The 13,764-nt window shown below is 36.2% G+C and overlaps 2 protein-coding genes across 2 annotated transcripts; one reads left to right on the top strand and one right to left on the bottom strand.

Annotated features, from left to right (window-relative positions):
- Nucleotides 1-1,475: 1,475 nt before the first annotated feature.
- On the top strand, nucleotides 1,476-5,191 carry Ripk5 (receptor interacting protein kinase 5). The gene is made up of 4 exons (XM_017911147.1): nucleotides 1,476-1,511; nucleotides 2,061-2,224; nucleotides 2,296-4,725; nucleotides 4,801-5,191. The coding sequence occupies exons 2-4, from the start codon at nucleotides 2,101-2,103 to the stop codon at nucleotides 5,142-5,144; spliced, it is 2,898 nt and encodes a 965-aa protein (XP_017766636.1). The 5' UTR covers nucleotides 1,476-1,511; nucleotides 2,061-2,100; the 3' UTR covers nucleotides 5,145-5,191.
- A 1,020-nt stretch (nucleotides 5,192-6,211) lies between these two features.
- LOC108555525 (COMM domain-containing protein 7) lies at nucleotides 6,212-6,805 on the bottom strand. The gene is made up of 2 exons (XM_017911188.1): nucleotides 6,678-6,805; nucleotides 6,212-6,388 (listed from the first exon to the last, which is right to left on the bottom strand). The coding sequence occupies exons 1-2, from the start codon at nucleotides 6,724-6,726 to the stop codon at nucleotides 6,213-6,215; spliced, it is 225 nt and encodes a 74-aa protein (XP_017766677.1). The 5' UTR covers nucleotides 6,727-6,805; the 3' UTR covers nucleotide 6,212.
- Between the last annotated feature and the right edge of the window lie 6,959 nt (nucleotides 6,806-13,764).

Consider the following 13,764-nt stretch of genomic DNA (forward strand, 5'->3'; position numbering starts at 1 on the left):
GTTAATTTAACATTTTCTTCAGATTTATCATAAATATAATCTCAAATCCAAATAATAACAGAAATATTTTGACATAGGTGTATCATAGAAACATGTAGTTTATGGGCATAAATGTAAACAGTTACAATTGGTTTTTATTACAAATTACAAACTTTTGTGTCAGTAGTAAAATAATATTTTAAATAAAAAATTAATTTATAATACAAGTGAAAAAAAAATGAATAAATCATTCTCTTGTCATAACAGAAAAGTAATAGTGAAATTGGGAAGGATCTTTTCGATCGCGATCGTTTGGCGGGAACTGGTTAGATAAAGGGTACAATTCGACGAATAAAATTTATTTCTTGATTATGGTTTTCAAGGTTATAATAAAATACATTATAATTAAAATAAAAACTATTAGTGTATTTTCTCTTAATCCTGTTGTTTATTGCATAGAACATAATTATTCTCGTGATTATTGGATTAACATTCACTCTTTACCCATTAGCTGCTACGCAATATATTTGCTCGCGAACGACGCACAATATCGTGGGTAATCGTGCAACGAATCTTTCAATCTTCTCATATTCCAATTCTTATTGCAGAAAATTTTAGGGACGAAATTATATACAGATTAATAAGATTAATTATATATTCAAATCGTGAATATATAGACGAGTAAGTATATGTGCAATGTGCATGGGAACGTGATACCTTTTGCAGTTTTAGTATTTAGATTATACATGCGGATTTTATGTTAATATACATAAAATACACAATTTACATCGATTAGCACAGAAAATTTAATAATAAAGTGGTAAATTTATAAATAAATAGATTTTCATTAATGGATATTTGTTTACAAAAGATTTTTATCAAGAAACATTTATTCACAGTGTAATTACAAAATAGATTTTTCTTTTTTTTTTTGTATTTAGGTATATAACTGTCATGTTTGTGTGAATAAATGTGTTATAGATAAAGTATTGATAGGAATTACGTATATATCCGTGTAATAGATTATTTTTTGTGCAATATTTGATAAGTTACTTTTAAATACTACAACAAACGTTTGTATAAATGTAACCATAAATTGCTAAACTGCTAAACTGCAACCATAAATTCTTCGTAAGTATTGTGTATTTGTATCTAAGGATTTTATCTTCTGGAATAGGGGGAATCTTGTTTATTCTATATTCTTTGTCCGTGTTTTCTTAATCGCATAAAAAGGGGATACATATGCATATACTGATGTAGTGTATCATCCCAATAAATGGTGCGTACAATTTATCATCCAATTCAGTACTTTCTTGTCATTTATAGTCAATATCAGAATGCGAACACAGTTATAATAAACCGTTTACATTTGAGTCAAAACAGCCGCGCTTAGTTTCCATCATGTGTCGGGTGTGTAGCACTCGTATAGAATTTATCATTTTTAAATAAATAATTTTTTAAAGTAGTGATGTTATTAGATTAACTAATTGTTCAAATTTTTAATTAATATTTATATTTTGGATACGTTTGTGGTGAGAGTTCTCTAATAAATTATTTACATACATATTAGTCAATAATTGTAATGTACCTCTAATAATGGAAATTAAAATTGATATTAGGAGAGTGACAAAATATTGGAAAAGAACATTATTATGTTTAAAAATAAGATTTGATTGATAAATAGTTCTCTAATTGGAACTATTACCATTCTAACTTATTTAATGGTTAGTTTTACAGTAACTGCATGACATTTTAAAAACAATGTATTACGTTTTACAATATAAGAACAATTTATTGTTATGGAATATTATATTTAAATATAAATGATTTACAACAGTAATTCATGCATATTATGTAGTTTAATTTTATAATCTAATACATTCTTTGCAGTTTTAATTATACAGTTATTAGTGGAATAATTACTTTAATAACTTTATACTATGTATTATTGTGAATAAAATAAGATAAATAGCATTTATAATTTAGAAATCTGTTTAAAAAGCTATTAGTAGTATAAATATTACATTAATAACTAATGGAATATTTAGGAATCTTTTTATAAAACAAACTATTTTTAATAGGGTTTTAAAGTGCCAAAAGTTTTAAAATAAGACTGAAAACATGGTAAGTAAATTACCACAAGAGTTTAGAAGATATCTACGTAATCGAAACCAGTTACAACATATTCTTGAAGAAACTCAACGAGCATTAGAAGATATTAACCTAGAAAATATTTTTCCCGGAGGTAAATGTTTATCAATTTTTTAGTTACAATAATTTTGGAATCAAATTTAATCCAAATGATCTTTTTTACAGAAGATGTCACAGAGGAATTGTTACCTCCTTTAACATTAGATAGAATTACACATATTATAGCAAAGTCTCCAGCTATTATAGTTCTTGGGCAAGATAATAAGGCAAAGGCAACAGTCGTTAATACTTTAATATCTACCAATATTTTACCAGTATGTAATGGTTTATGGCGATGGATTAGACTTACATATGGTCAAACAAACCATATTAGTCTTACCTTAGGTTTAGAATATGAAGTAGTTGAAAATTTGCGAGCAAATGAGAAACCTTGGAGTACACTTCCAATTGAAGATTTAACAAAATCTTGTAATGAAGATATAACTTGTCCAACGGTGCTTGAAGTCCAACTCAATCAGCCAATACTGAAAGATGGTGTTCAAATATTTATTGCTCCCAATAATGGGGCAATAAAAATTCTTGAGACAGAGGTATTATCTATTTTACCAATATTTTTATATGCTCTTGGTGAACAACCTTTGACAGAACAAAATTTGGAAGAATTAAGAGATTTAAAGGAAACTTATCCTTTTAATCCTGTACTTTTTATATCATCTTTGGAGAATATCTCATTGACTGGCATTGATCCTGAATTGACTGAATCTGAACAACATAGACTTCAAAATTGTCTACATTTTAATGATTCCACAAATAGAACTCATGATGATGATATTGATTTTGACAGAATGAATTCACTTGGTTTAACATGGTTGGATCAGCTAACAAACTTAGGTTTCCTTGGAATGAAAGAGTCTGTTGAAGTTGATCAACTATCTTGGCTTGGTAGTGGACACTATGTTAACTCTAGTGACTTAGTGGATTCATGCAAAAAAACAGATCGGATTATATATTTTATCCGTGGATGTTTGCAAACTTATCTTATTAATGCTAGTACTTACTTAAATGAAGTACATACAACGAGTCTAAGAAAGTTTGTTTTAAGTGCCTTTGATATGGTACGTATGATTCAAATAACTCCTAAAAGAATACAATATGCTCAACAGAGAGAAAATGAACTCTATGCTAATTTAATGAAAATTGTTAATGAAAAACAACAAGAACTGACTGAATTAATACAAAATATCATTCAAGAAATGAAAAATGAGGTGTTATCACATAAAAATAGTGTAAATTTGTATCAAAGCATCCCTTTTAACAATACTGAAAGGACAGAATGGTCTGCAACTGTTAGAGCTGCAATTTCTGAAGTTCAGAGAATAGTACTTGGTCGTTTAGGAGAAAAAGTAGCAAAGCAACTTGTAGATTCTGTCAATTGTTTACGTGAAAGCTTTGTTGGTACATTGCAACGTTGTTTATTAAGCCTTGAAAAAACATACGAACGTGATACTTGTTTATTAGCCAGCGATGCTTTGAAACAAATACTTTCGGCTGCATATAACATCGAGTTACATAATTCGTCACCATTTTCGATATATTCGTTTTTAGAAAGATTTAATCTAATATTTATGTCTTCGTCATTGCAATGGTCATCAACTCACACTTTAGATGTAGCTTGGAGAAGAAAGGTGACGATTGAAATACTTAATTCCTTATCAGCATCAAAACTGGCCAAAATAATATTAATACAATTTGGAAATAAACTTGAATCTTCACATGATTCATTCCAAGCAGCACTTAGATCTATAGAAAACTATTATTCTGGGAAGTTGGAAAGAACAGAAGAACAAAGAATAGCTATTAGAAAATATCATACTCCTAAATTAGCTAAATTAGCGTTAGAATCAACATCAATGATAGATGTTGTACGTTATGGAATTCCTCATTGTAGTGAAGAAATTGGCCGTGGCCAGTATGGAATTGTATTTGCTTGTGATGGTTGGGGTGGTAAATCTGGTCCGTGTGCAGTTAAATCTGTTGTTCCATCAGATGAAAGCCATTGGAATGATTTGGCTATGGAGTTTTATTACAGCAGATCCATTCCTGATCATAAAAGGATACTGAAACTTCGAGGATCAGTTATTGATCACTCTTATGGTGGAGGCTTTGGTCTAGGGTCTGCAGTTCTTTTAATATCAGATCGTTTAAGTCGTGATTTATATTGTGGAATACGTGCTGGTCTGTCTTGGCTAGAACGTGTACAAATAGCATTAGATGTGTTAGAAGGGATACGTTACCTTCATTCTCAAGGACTTGTACATCGAGATATTAAGTTGAAAAATGTTCTTCTCGATACCGAAAATAGAGCGAAATTAACTGATTTTGGATTTTGTATCACAGAAGTTATGATGCTAGGAAGCATTGTTGGAACACCTGTTCATATGGCACCAGAGCTATTCTCTGGTCATTATGATAGTAGCGTTGACGTATATGCATTTGGAATTTTATTTTGGTATATATGTGCAGGACATGTGAGATTACCATATGCTTTTGAAAAGTTCTATGATAAAGAGTTATTATGGACTAGTGTAAAAAAAGGTAATATTAAAAGTTTTAAAATGTTTATTTACTTTTGTATACCTTTTTTCTAAACATTATTTTAAAAATCATTAGGTACACGTCCAGAAAGATTACCTTCCTTTGATGATGAATGTTGGAAATTAATGGAACAATGTTGGTCTGGGGAACCATCTAAACGACCATTACTTGGAGCTATTGTACCAGTGTTAGAATCTATTCAACAAAAAGCAGAAAGAAGCAAGTCTTTACAAGAGCTCTCTACACAGAGGCTACACGAATGTTCAACAAATATAAAAAATCCTGCATTAGCATTAGCAGAACCTTATAATCAAAGAGGTGCTATAGTCAGTCCTCCTCCCACAAAACGTAGGACAATGAGAGTTGTAAAATACCATCTTTTTCTTACAAATTTATGTATTCAAATGCGGGAATTATGAAAGATTTTATATTCTTTGCTTTATACTTAAAATTTCGAAATGATCTGACTGCATTCAATCTCAATTTGAAATATATATTTTAAAACGATTTATTACATTTTGCTGCACGTAATTGACGCTTTTTCAATAGTATTTTAAATGCAGTATTAATTTGACGAGCTTCTTGTTTCTGTTATTTTCTTAGAGGTCTTTTAATTTTATATTTATCTATTTAATAAAAATTATAAAAAAGAAAGTAAATTTAAATATGTAAATATTATGTACAATTAAGTAATTATAAATATTATATAAATTTATTTTTATATTAGAAACATAAGTAATTATATCTGAAAAATTACATATGTAATTAATGTTGTACACATCTCATTGTGATAAAAAAAGATTGTTAATAGGATAAAAAGTTATGAAATTAAGCATTGTACATTCACTATTAAAAAATAAATAAAAGTTCCCAGTTTTCTATTTATGGTTCTAATGTTAGAGATTTTTTGAATTATCCATTACTTAAGGTTTTTAATTTTTTAATATTTCTATAAATAATAATATATTTATATTATTTTCAGGTGTCAGATTCATCGAAACAGTATCTATGTAAATGATTAAACGATATTTTAAAAAGTGATAAAATTGAAAATACTCCTCTTATTATTTAACAAAGAAGTTTTATATCTTATTGTACTTTTGGATTGTAATATATGTAGATACTTGATTAGAGATACGGAGGCACCAAATAATTGTATATTTTTAAGTTTATGGAAAATAATCTCTAAAGGTATAGTATTTAATAAATTGAAATTATTTATATACCAGTATTTTTATTTACATTTAAGTAATAACAATATAGTAAGACATAACTTTGTATTTCCATTATTATTTTAATATCCTAAGTTCTTAATTTTTATGTAAACTAGTCAAATCAGTAGATGTTTATTAATAGTAATGTACGACTAAAATTTATCTTTCATGTATTTTTCAAAATACATACATTATTACTATAAAAATATATGAAACAAATTATATATTATTAAAACATTAAAGTCATTTCAAATCAAATATTTTAAGTGGTTTTCAAAGTAACAAATCGAGATTACAATTTGCTTTTTCTAGATCATGTAGAAATTTATAAAATTCACTTATTGTCATTTCTACAAAAACATTTCTAGTTTTGCCATTTTCTTCTAAACTTAATTTTAGTTGCAGAAATGATTTTCCCATGTTGTCAGATTCATTACTTGCTGCAGTTACTGTAAAAATTTATTTATTCAATCCTATATTATTTTATAAGGAGATATTTTATAACTACATGTGTATGTAAATATGTGAAAAAATAATTCTTTATGCTATTTATTATTCTATTAGGTTATCATTTTTTTTTAATATCAGTTACAAAAATGAAATATTAAAACTTTTATTTAACAAGAAAAGAAAAATAATCTAAAAAATAATTAAAATATTTTATCTAATGTAATAAGAGTTTCTAATAAATAGGATTAAAAATTTTTAGAACAATTTGTTTAGAGGTTAAATTCATACCACCAAATCTCCACGAAATATCACGGATTTTTGTAATACTTTTAACCATTTTGTAAGAAAAATTAGTACTTGTATTTATATAATTGTTTCATTTATGTTTTATTTATTGTTGTATACTAAATGATATATCAATGCATATTACAGCGATCTCTGTAGGTGAGAGAACGCAACAAGTGCAGGTTAGGAAGGCGCGAATATGGAATTGTATATTACGTTGAAGACTGAAGAAAGATATCGTGCAATTATTGTGATAACAGGAAGATCAATTACTATACTGAAATTGAACTATGAAATAATATATTTTAGAATCATACAGAGATTGTGTCGTACGAAAAATGAGCAATTTTCGTCTTACTAGGTGATTATTTTTTTTTTTTATTAAATATGTATCGAATTAAGATAATTTGTAGTTATTTCATAATATATTTAATATTCTTTTACAGCGAAATATAATACGTTTGTGCTTAAATACTCTAATTTATATCTTATATCTTATTTGTATAGAGTTTATTTTGTATTATCATATTTCAAAACATTGATTGCTTCTAGAATTTTACATTTCAAAGAATGAGGTTAATTACGATTATTCCATTTATTCGCGATTTATTGTTTTGCGTTTGGCGTATCAGAGGAAAGGATGAAATATTTAAAATCGTTATCTAAATCGAGCTTAGCTAGATGATTGGTTAGGAAAAAAGTAATTGTTGTAGTTTTGGTATGATTATCAAAGATCTGGTAGGAAAATGGCGTCAATAAATTTCTAGAATGTCGTATACGTTTGTTTGAAACCAAAAATAATCAGGATCAAGGAATACTAGTTTGATCAGAATGTTGGGATGCAATGAAACTCAAGTTAGTTCCATACTACATTTATCTCGAATAAAATTGAGGTAGGTTTATAAAAGTCACAGTTCATTTATTCCGTATCTAACCGTGATATGTTAACGAGGGAACTCGAGATTCGTTCTAACAATAATATCAAGTATAATTTAGATCGTTAAAGTAATAAACGACGTAGCGTAAAGACGATGAGTATCAGATTCGAAAGGAATTCTTACTTCTTTCCTCTTAATTATGAGTTGCGTAAAGAGAAATAATGAGATTTACGAAGCCGGTATAATCTTTCTTTTATCGTGGTATGGAAAACATCGGTATAGATTTACTCTTATTCGAACGTTCGAGCATGGAGTTAAACATACGACCGATATTATCAGCTGTTGATTGAATTTTTAATTACGTAATTTTTTGCCTTTTAATGTAACACGGATTTTACTCGTTGTCTGTTTTTAGATAAAAGAAACTTCTGTCATTGCTTTTGTTTCTCGGAGGCGAGAGGTTAGTTGCGTTTTTTGAAATAATAACCGATAACAAATGGAGCAGCTCAGGAAACGTCGCAGTACTTAATTTAATTCTTGAACTATAGCGAGGACGAGGAAATGTCTTGGATTTTTGTAAAGTACAGGTATTTCTTTTAACGAAATATTCGCGTCAAGTAGTATGAACATAACAAATACAAATGATCTTACGTAGCTGACTGCAAACTAAAAATAATACCCTGCAGATATAACCACTTTGGACAGTGAACGTTATCCCAGATATTTTTATACGATAAAAGATGAAAGAAGCACATCGTTGTTCCAGAAGGGCGGTACGATTAGAACTTACGTCGTCGGCTGTGTTTCGTTCTGCTATCCGTGTCGATTAAGGACAAGAGGTATCGTGTGCCTTGCTATCTGAATTTATATGTAAATTTTCTCTATACCTCGCCATTGTTTTCCCGACATTCATAAATAAGGGATGGTAGAATCACGAATGAATCTCTTAACCAAAAGCTCGCGGTTTAGTTTCACGCAAACGGTACATCGGAACTTTCGAAATACGCCATATTTGTTGCTGAAGCTTGTTAGAATTTCTAATTAAACCACACACCGAAATGATAAATCTGTCTTAAGCTACTCCAGCTTTAGGTCACTTGGTAATAAGTTTGCAAAGTTTCTTCGTGCATACTTGCTCCGAGGCACTGAAGATTATGATCGAGTTATCATAATTACTAGAATCAAAGTGTTATTTTCATTTGGTCATCGTGCGAGCTGGCCTACGGAGAAAATTTAAGCTTGCGGACTCTCGTTATCGATTTTCACCGTATTTTTCATACTCTACCTCTCTACTGCCCACTCGTTGTAAATGCAAAATATGAGAAGAGGAAATGCGAGTGTAGTACTGATTACGCTCCAATGTTGGAATATACGTTACGAGGTATCTTATACAGTAGCTGGTATTTCAAACGCTTTATTCGCATTCTATTTCTAAAGCAAACTGCTAATTAAAATATTCAAACGTTTCATATTTTTTATACCTTTATATTTCTAGCAGTTTGCGATACGCGATAATTTTACGATTTAGTCTTTTATTCAAGTTGTTAATCGCACGAAAAAGAACGGATCTCTATCATTCGATATGCTCCAGAGGTACGTTTAGATTTTTTTATTAATCACGCTACGTTTGCTTTCTGATTGGCAGGGAATAAACATTTGGCAGCCGCTAGTTGATTCGGTTAAACAAGTCGGGAACAGGAGAAAGAAAAGAGCAATTGCCATCAAATAGAAGAGGGGAACGAGACATTACAGGGTAGTCCAGCGTACGCCAGTTGAAGGAGAAAATCCGTATAAGCGGCAGCGTTTTAAAAAGTATTCCGGTAGGTACCTATACTCGGGGTTCCCCTTTTTTGCCCCTTTATCGCCTGATTTTTACTCGTCGCTTTAGCATTTTGTGCTTCACGTTGCTTCACGATTATCCGACAAATATACGGCCGCTTCAGATATATGGAAGGTTTCTCGTTACTTTGCTATGTCCATGCTGGGTAGGAAATTACAATATTAATAAATATCAAGTTAGAACGAGTCGCGATAGTGTTCTCTCTTTCCTCGTATTTTAGAATTATTAAAACGCCTGCTCGTATGGGTGCATGTGCGAGTGAAAGATGCTGTTGGTATCGAGATTTGAATGGGTGCTTTTGAAGTAGGAATAATTTCGCGCTAGAGGGAATTTTCGCGACGCCTGTTTGTCGCAAAAGGCAGATCGATCGAATGGTAAATTTCATAGGCCAGTTTTTCCAGCGAGATTTTCTAGATTCGGAAAATGGCATGTAACGAAGGCTCGCGGCATACAATTTGGTGAATTATCGTGGCAGTAATGCGGCCACGTTATACGGTTTTACGCCTCCACCAGGCTTAATAAAATTCATTCGGCAACGGTGACCACGTGCACTCTCGTGCACGTAGACGAATCGTTGCTTTCGTGTTCCCTGAACGCTATCACGGGATCACGATGGTGTTGGTGACGATTCCTGCAACTGGGTGGGGCGGCGCGCGGGCGCCTGCGTCAGATAAGATATCCAGGAGCGTGTCTCCTGGGTTATCCTTAAAATATCCAGGCTATCCTATTACCACGAAATTCGAATCGCAGCGTCTTATCATTAATCACGGCCACCCTTCGACGACTGGAGTCGCTAGGGTACACACCGTAGTGTCCTTTTCCATTACCTCTATACACGCCTGTGCAGGTTTTAGAACGCGCTTGCTGCGCGGTCGTTATGCTCGAGTTTCCCTTGCCCCATGTTTCCCTTTTACCATCTCTTTTGCACTAGCTTTCCGATTTCTACATCGTGGTGGCTGGTCGTATTCTTCGAGGGCAGCGATTCACCGGGAACCACTGAAAGAGAACGAAACGATAAATCTACGAGCGATGAACGAAGTGCCCGGCTGCTTGCCCTTGTGCTCACTCGATCGACTTTTATTTCAAAGGCGGCTGGAAAGGGATAGTCCAAAGAGAAAAGGAGAGGAAGGGGTGTGCGGGTTTGCGTGTGCGAGCGAGAGGAAAAGAGAAAAAGAAGAAGATAGAGTGAGAGAGAGAGAGAGAGAGAGAGAGAGAGAGAAAGCAGGTTGAGCCTAAGGGAAAAATAAGGGTAAGGGAGAGGGAAACCGAGGGAGAGTTTGGATGCGCGTACGACGTGAAACACGGCCCAGTAATTTGGAGAAAATTTAAAGCGCTCTGTCGGGGTAATTGCATAGGCGTCTCTATGCCGCCGTGTGCGTCGTTCCCTACCGCCTTTTCTTTTTCCTTTTTCATTCTTCTTTTTTCCCTTCTTTTTTCAGGGGTTTGTTTTTCATCGGGAGGCGAGAAGACTGAAAGGGTTTCTAATTAAATGACACGCTCGCACGTTCCTGCCGACAAAGAGCGTATCAAACGCAGTACTCGACGAAATTCCGTGGGATAGAAGACCGGCGACGAATGGAAAAGATGAGACTCGTCCACGGGTACAAATACGGGACAATCTACTTTCGGACAGTTGGCTCGACTTTGTTCACGGTGTTAGGAGAACTTATTACTATCGAGATCCACGGTTACTTATCGCGCCGGATGCATTATCCCTGCGGCTTCGTGTCACTGAGAGAGAGAGAGAAAGAGAGAAAGAAGTAGGAAAAGAACGGGTCCTACAGCGGCGAGGTAGCGGATAAATTTCGAGTTCAAGGCCGGATAAATGGTGGTTGTCCGGCGAGATAGACCGATTTTTAATACACGGGAAACCCGACTTTCCATTTTTGAAGAGAGTTGCGCCCATTTCCGCCGGCTGGATGACTCTTAAAACGCAACGCACGACGCAAACGAGTCGTCTTCGCACGGCAAAGTATTCCGGAATATGTCGTCGCGTAATTCCCAGCGTCGAACGTGTACGCCGACGCGTAATAAACGACAAAAAGAAATAAAAATGACTCCGCCCAGTGGAAAAAAAAAAAGGGACAAGTTGGCGTGCAGGACGGATGGAGAGAAGTGCGGTTGTGCGACTAGAGAGTAAAGAGACGCGAATGCAAGCAGGAAGGAGAGAAGACGAGAGTAGCAGCGACGGCGTGTGTACTAGTCCGTTCCGAGCGACACGATGTGTTTCCCCACGCTTTTTGTTTTAATTTCGTAGAGGCCACCAGCTCTCGCGCCTTCTCTCCCCCTTTCCTCTCTTTTTCTCTTGTTTTCTCTCTCATGGGAGTCCCGCGAAATGTACCACGGTGGTTTTCAGCACTGTGGATGCTGCTGGGTATATATCCACCATCCTCTGCCCCTTTTACCATCCTCATCCTCCCACCATCCCTCTTCCCTCTTGCTATCGCCAACCCCCTCTCGACCCGCTCTCTTCCCCTTCCCCCGTTCCCACCGTCGTGTTATCCCTTCTCCTTGCAACGCTTTCGCCGCCACCCCTACGACTCGGTAAAGGGCTGAACCGGCCAGTGCAATCCACGACGAGTTCGACGTCGAATCCACGCGTCTCCCGCGTCCTCTGGTGCGCGATTTTTTCACGCGACGCTCGCGTTTTGCCGCGCGGTAAACGACCCTCTCTCGTTCCTACACGTTCGCATAGACGCGTACGTCCTTGCGTGATCGTTTCGTTTCCGTACCGTTTCGTTATCGAGTCTCGTCCATTCTGCTCCTCGCACGAGAGAAGAACGATGTACGTTCCGCGATTCGCCCGGAGCTCGTTCCATTAGAGAAGCTTTGTTCGCGCCTACGTTTCGGCTCCACGGCTTCTTCCTTTCACGTCGTTCCGAACAGCCTCGTTACTCGCGGTGCCGTCGCTTCGAGCCCGTTTATTCTCCCTTAGGTTAATTAGCGTGCGGCCCAGTTTAATGATCTTTCGAACGTCATTAAACTCCCGCTCGGCCGGGGTGCGCTCGAGCCGTGAACTTCGACAGGGAAGCGTCGTCGCGTCAAGTAGCTGGAAAATGATACGTTTGGGACGACGACGTAACTTCGAGGGTCGTTAAGCGCGCCGACAACTTATCGGCGGGATGTCAACATCGTGCCTGTCTCCTGTCCGACTCGACGATCTCGTAACCCATCGATGCCACGGGATGCCTCCACGACACGTAAGTCTGTTCTCCACTGTTTCCAATTTGTCCCGGTGCTTCCCGTTTCTCTGCTCCACCCCCGTCTTCGACTTGGCCCCGTCGTTTCTCGTCCTGCCGAGCGACACGGCACCCAGCTATCGGGGAACGATTAAAAGCGCACTAACCGTGATTGTCACGGGTCGACGGAACGAGAGAATCGGCTCGAAAGGAGTGAATAGCGCGGAGGAAACTCGGAGAAATTTATAACTCGGATAATCTCGTGATTCGTTGAATATATTTCCTACCCTTTTTCCCTTGCCTCCATTTGCCGGTAGTCCGGCTTTTTTACGGCCCGGCAACTCATCGAGTATTCATTCGATACACACGTTTTTTCTGCGGCCTGTACTCCTCTCCTCTACGTGTACCGTACAAGTGTCTGCCCGTGTAACAACGTCCGTATCTACTTGAATTCTTTTCGAGTGTCAGACGTTTTTGCGTAAAAGCGGGTCAAAAGAACGGGCGAATCTCTTTGCGCACCCATTTGTCTCTACCTGAACCCGTGTGCATGTGTTTGTACGTACTCCTTGGCGCGCGCGCGCGCGTGTGTGTGTGTGTGTGTGCACGAACGTCGAAGATGAGTGGGAAATAAGCCCTTAATTCGGCAAATTTTGTTTAACGTTTCGAGGTAACCGTGTTACGCCGCGGAGTGTAACGAGTAACACTGTGCAGAATTCGCTTTGCTTCTTCGACCTGGAAACTCGACGAAATTAGATTGGAAGTCGCGTGATAAATCTTCGCCGTTCATAGAACGCCTACGCGCAAGACGGCGTCGAGTTATCCTCCGCGCGATCGGCCCACGATTTAACCGAGGAGCTAATTGCAGGTCGTTAAATCGCCGGGACCACTGTGGACACGGTTGCTGCTCGGATCGTGCGAGTGGTCGAAAGCTGGAAATTATCGAATAAACAGCAAGGCTGGCCGAATTCGGCGGAGTCGGGGTGTCGTTGGTTCGCTGCGTCGGGCAGGGGTGAGAAAACCGTGGAAAGGAAACACGGTATTCGCGTTTGGAAACGGTTACGCCATATTTCGAACGTCGACGGGAACCAAAAACCAGTGACGTGTTTCTTCTCGCCTTGGGGAGGAAAAGTCTCGGTTGCAAGCAGGAGGAAAGAAAAAATGAAGGGGGACTGTGGGGGAGGGGGGGGGGGGGG

The sequence above is a fragment of the Eufriesea mexicana genome, unplaced genomic scaffold, assembly GCF_001483705.2.
Source record: "Eufriesea mexicana isolate 0111107269 unplaced genomic scaffold, ASM148370v2 scaffold124, whole genome shotgun sequence".
NCBI lineage: Eukaryota > Metazoa > Arthropoda > Insecta > Hymenoptera > Apidae > Eufriesea > Eufriesea mexicana.

Excerpts from the sequence above, each read along its gene's own strand:
- Ripk5 (XM_017911147.1), top strand. The coding sequence starts at position 2,101 with ATGGTAAGTAAATTACCACAAGAGTTTAGAAGATATCTACGTAATCGA. Across the intron at positions 2,225-2,295 it reads AGAAAATATTTTTCCCGGAG|AAGATGTCACAGAGGAATTG; the intron begins GTAAATGTTTAT and ends TCTTTTTTACAG. Across the intron at positions 4,726-4,800 it reads ATGGACTAGTGTAAAAAAAG|GTACACGTCCAGAAAGATTA; the intron begins GTAATATTAAAA and ends AAAAATCATTAG.
- LOC108555525 (XM_017911188.1), bottom strand. The coding sequence starts at position 6,726 with ATGGTTAAAAGTATTACAAAAATCCGTGATATTTCGTGGAGATTTGGT. Across the intron at positions 6,389-6,677 it reads TATTTCGTGGAGATTTGGTG|TAACTGCAGCAAGTAATGAA; the intron begins GTATGAATTTAA and ends AAATTTTTACAG.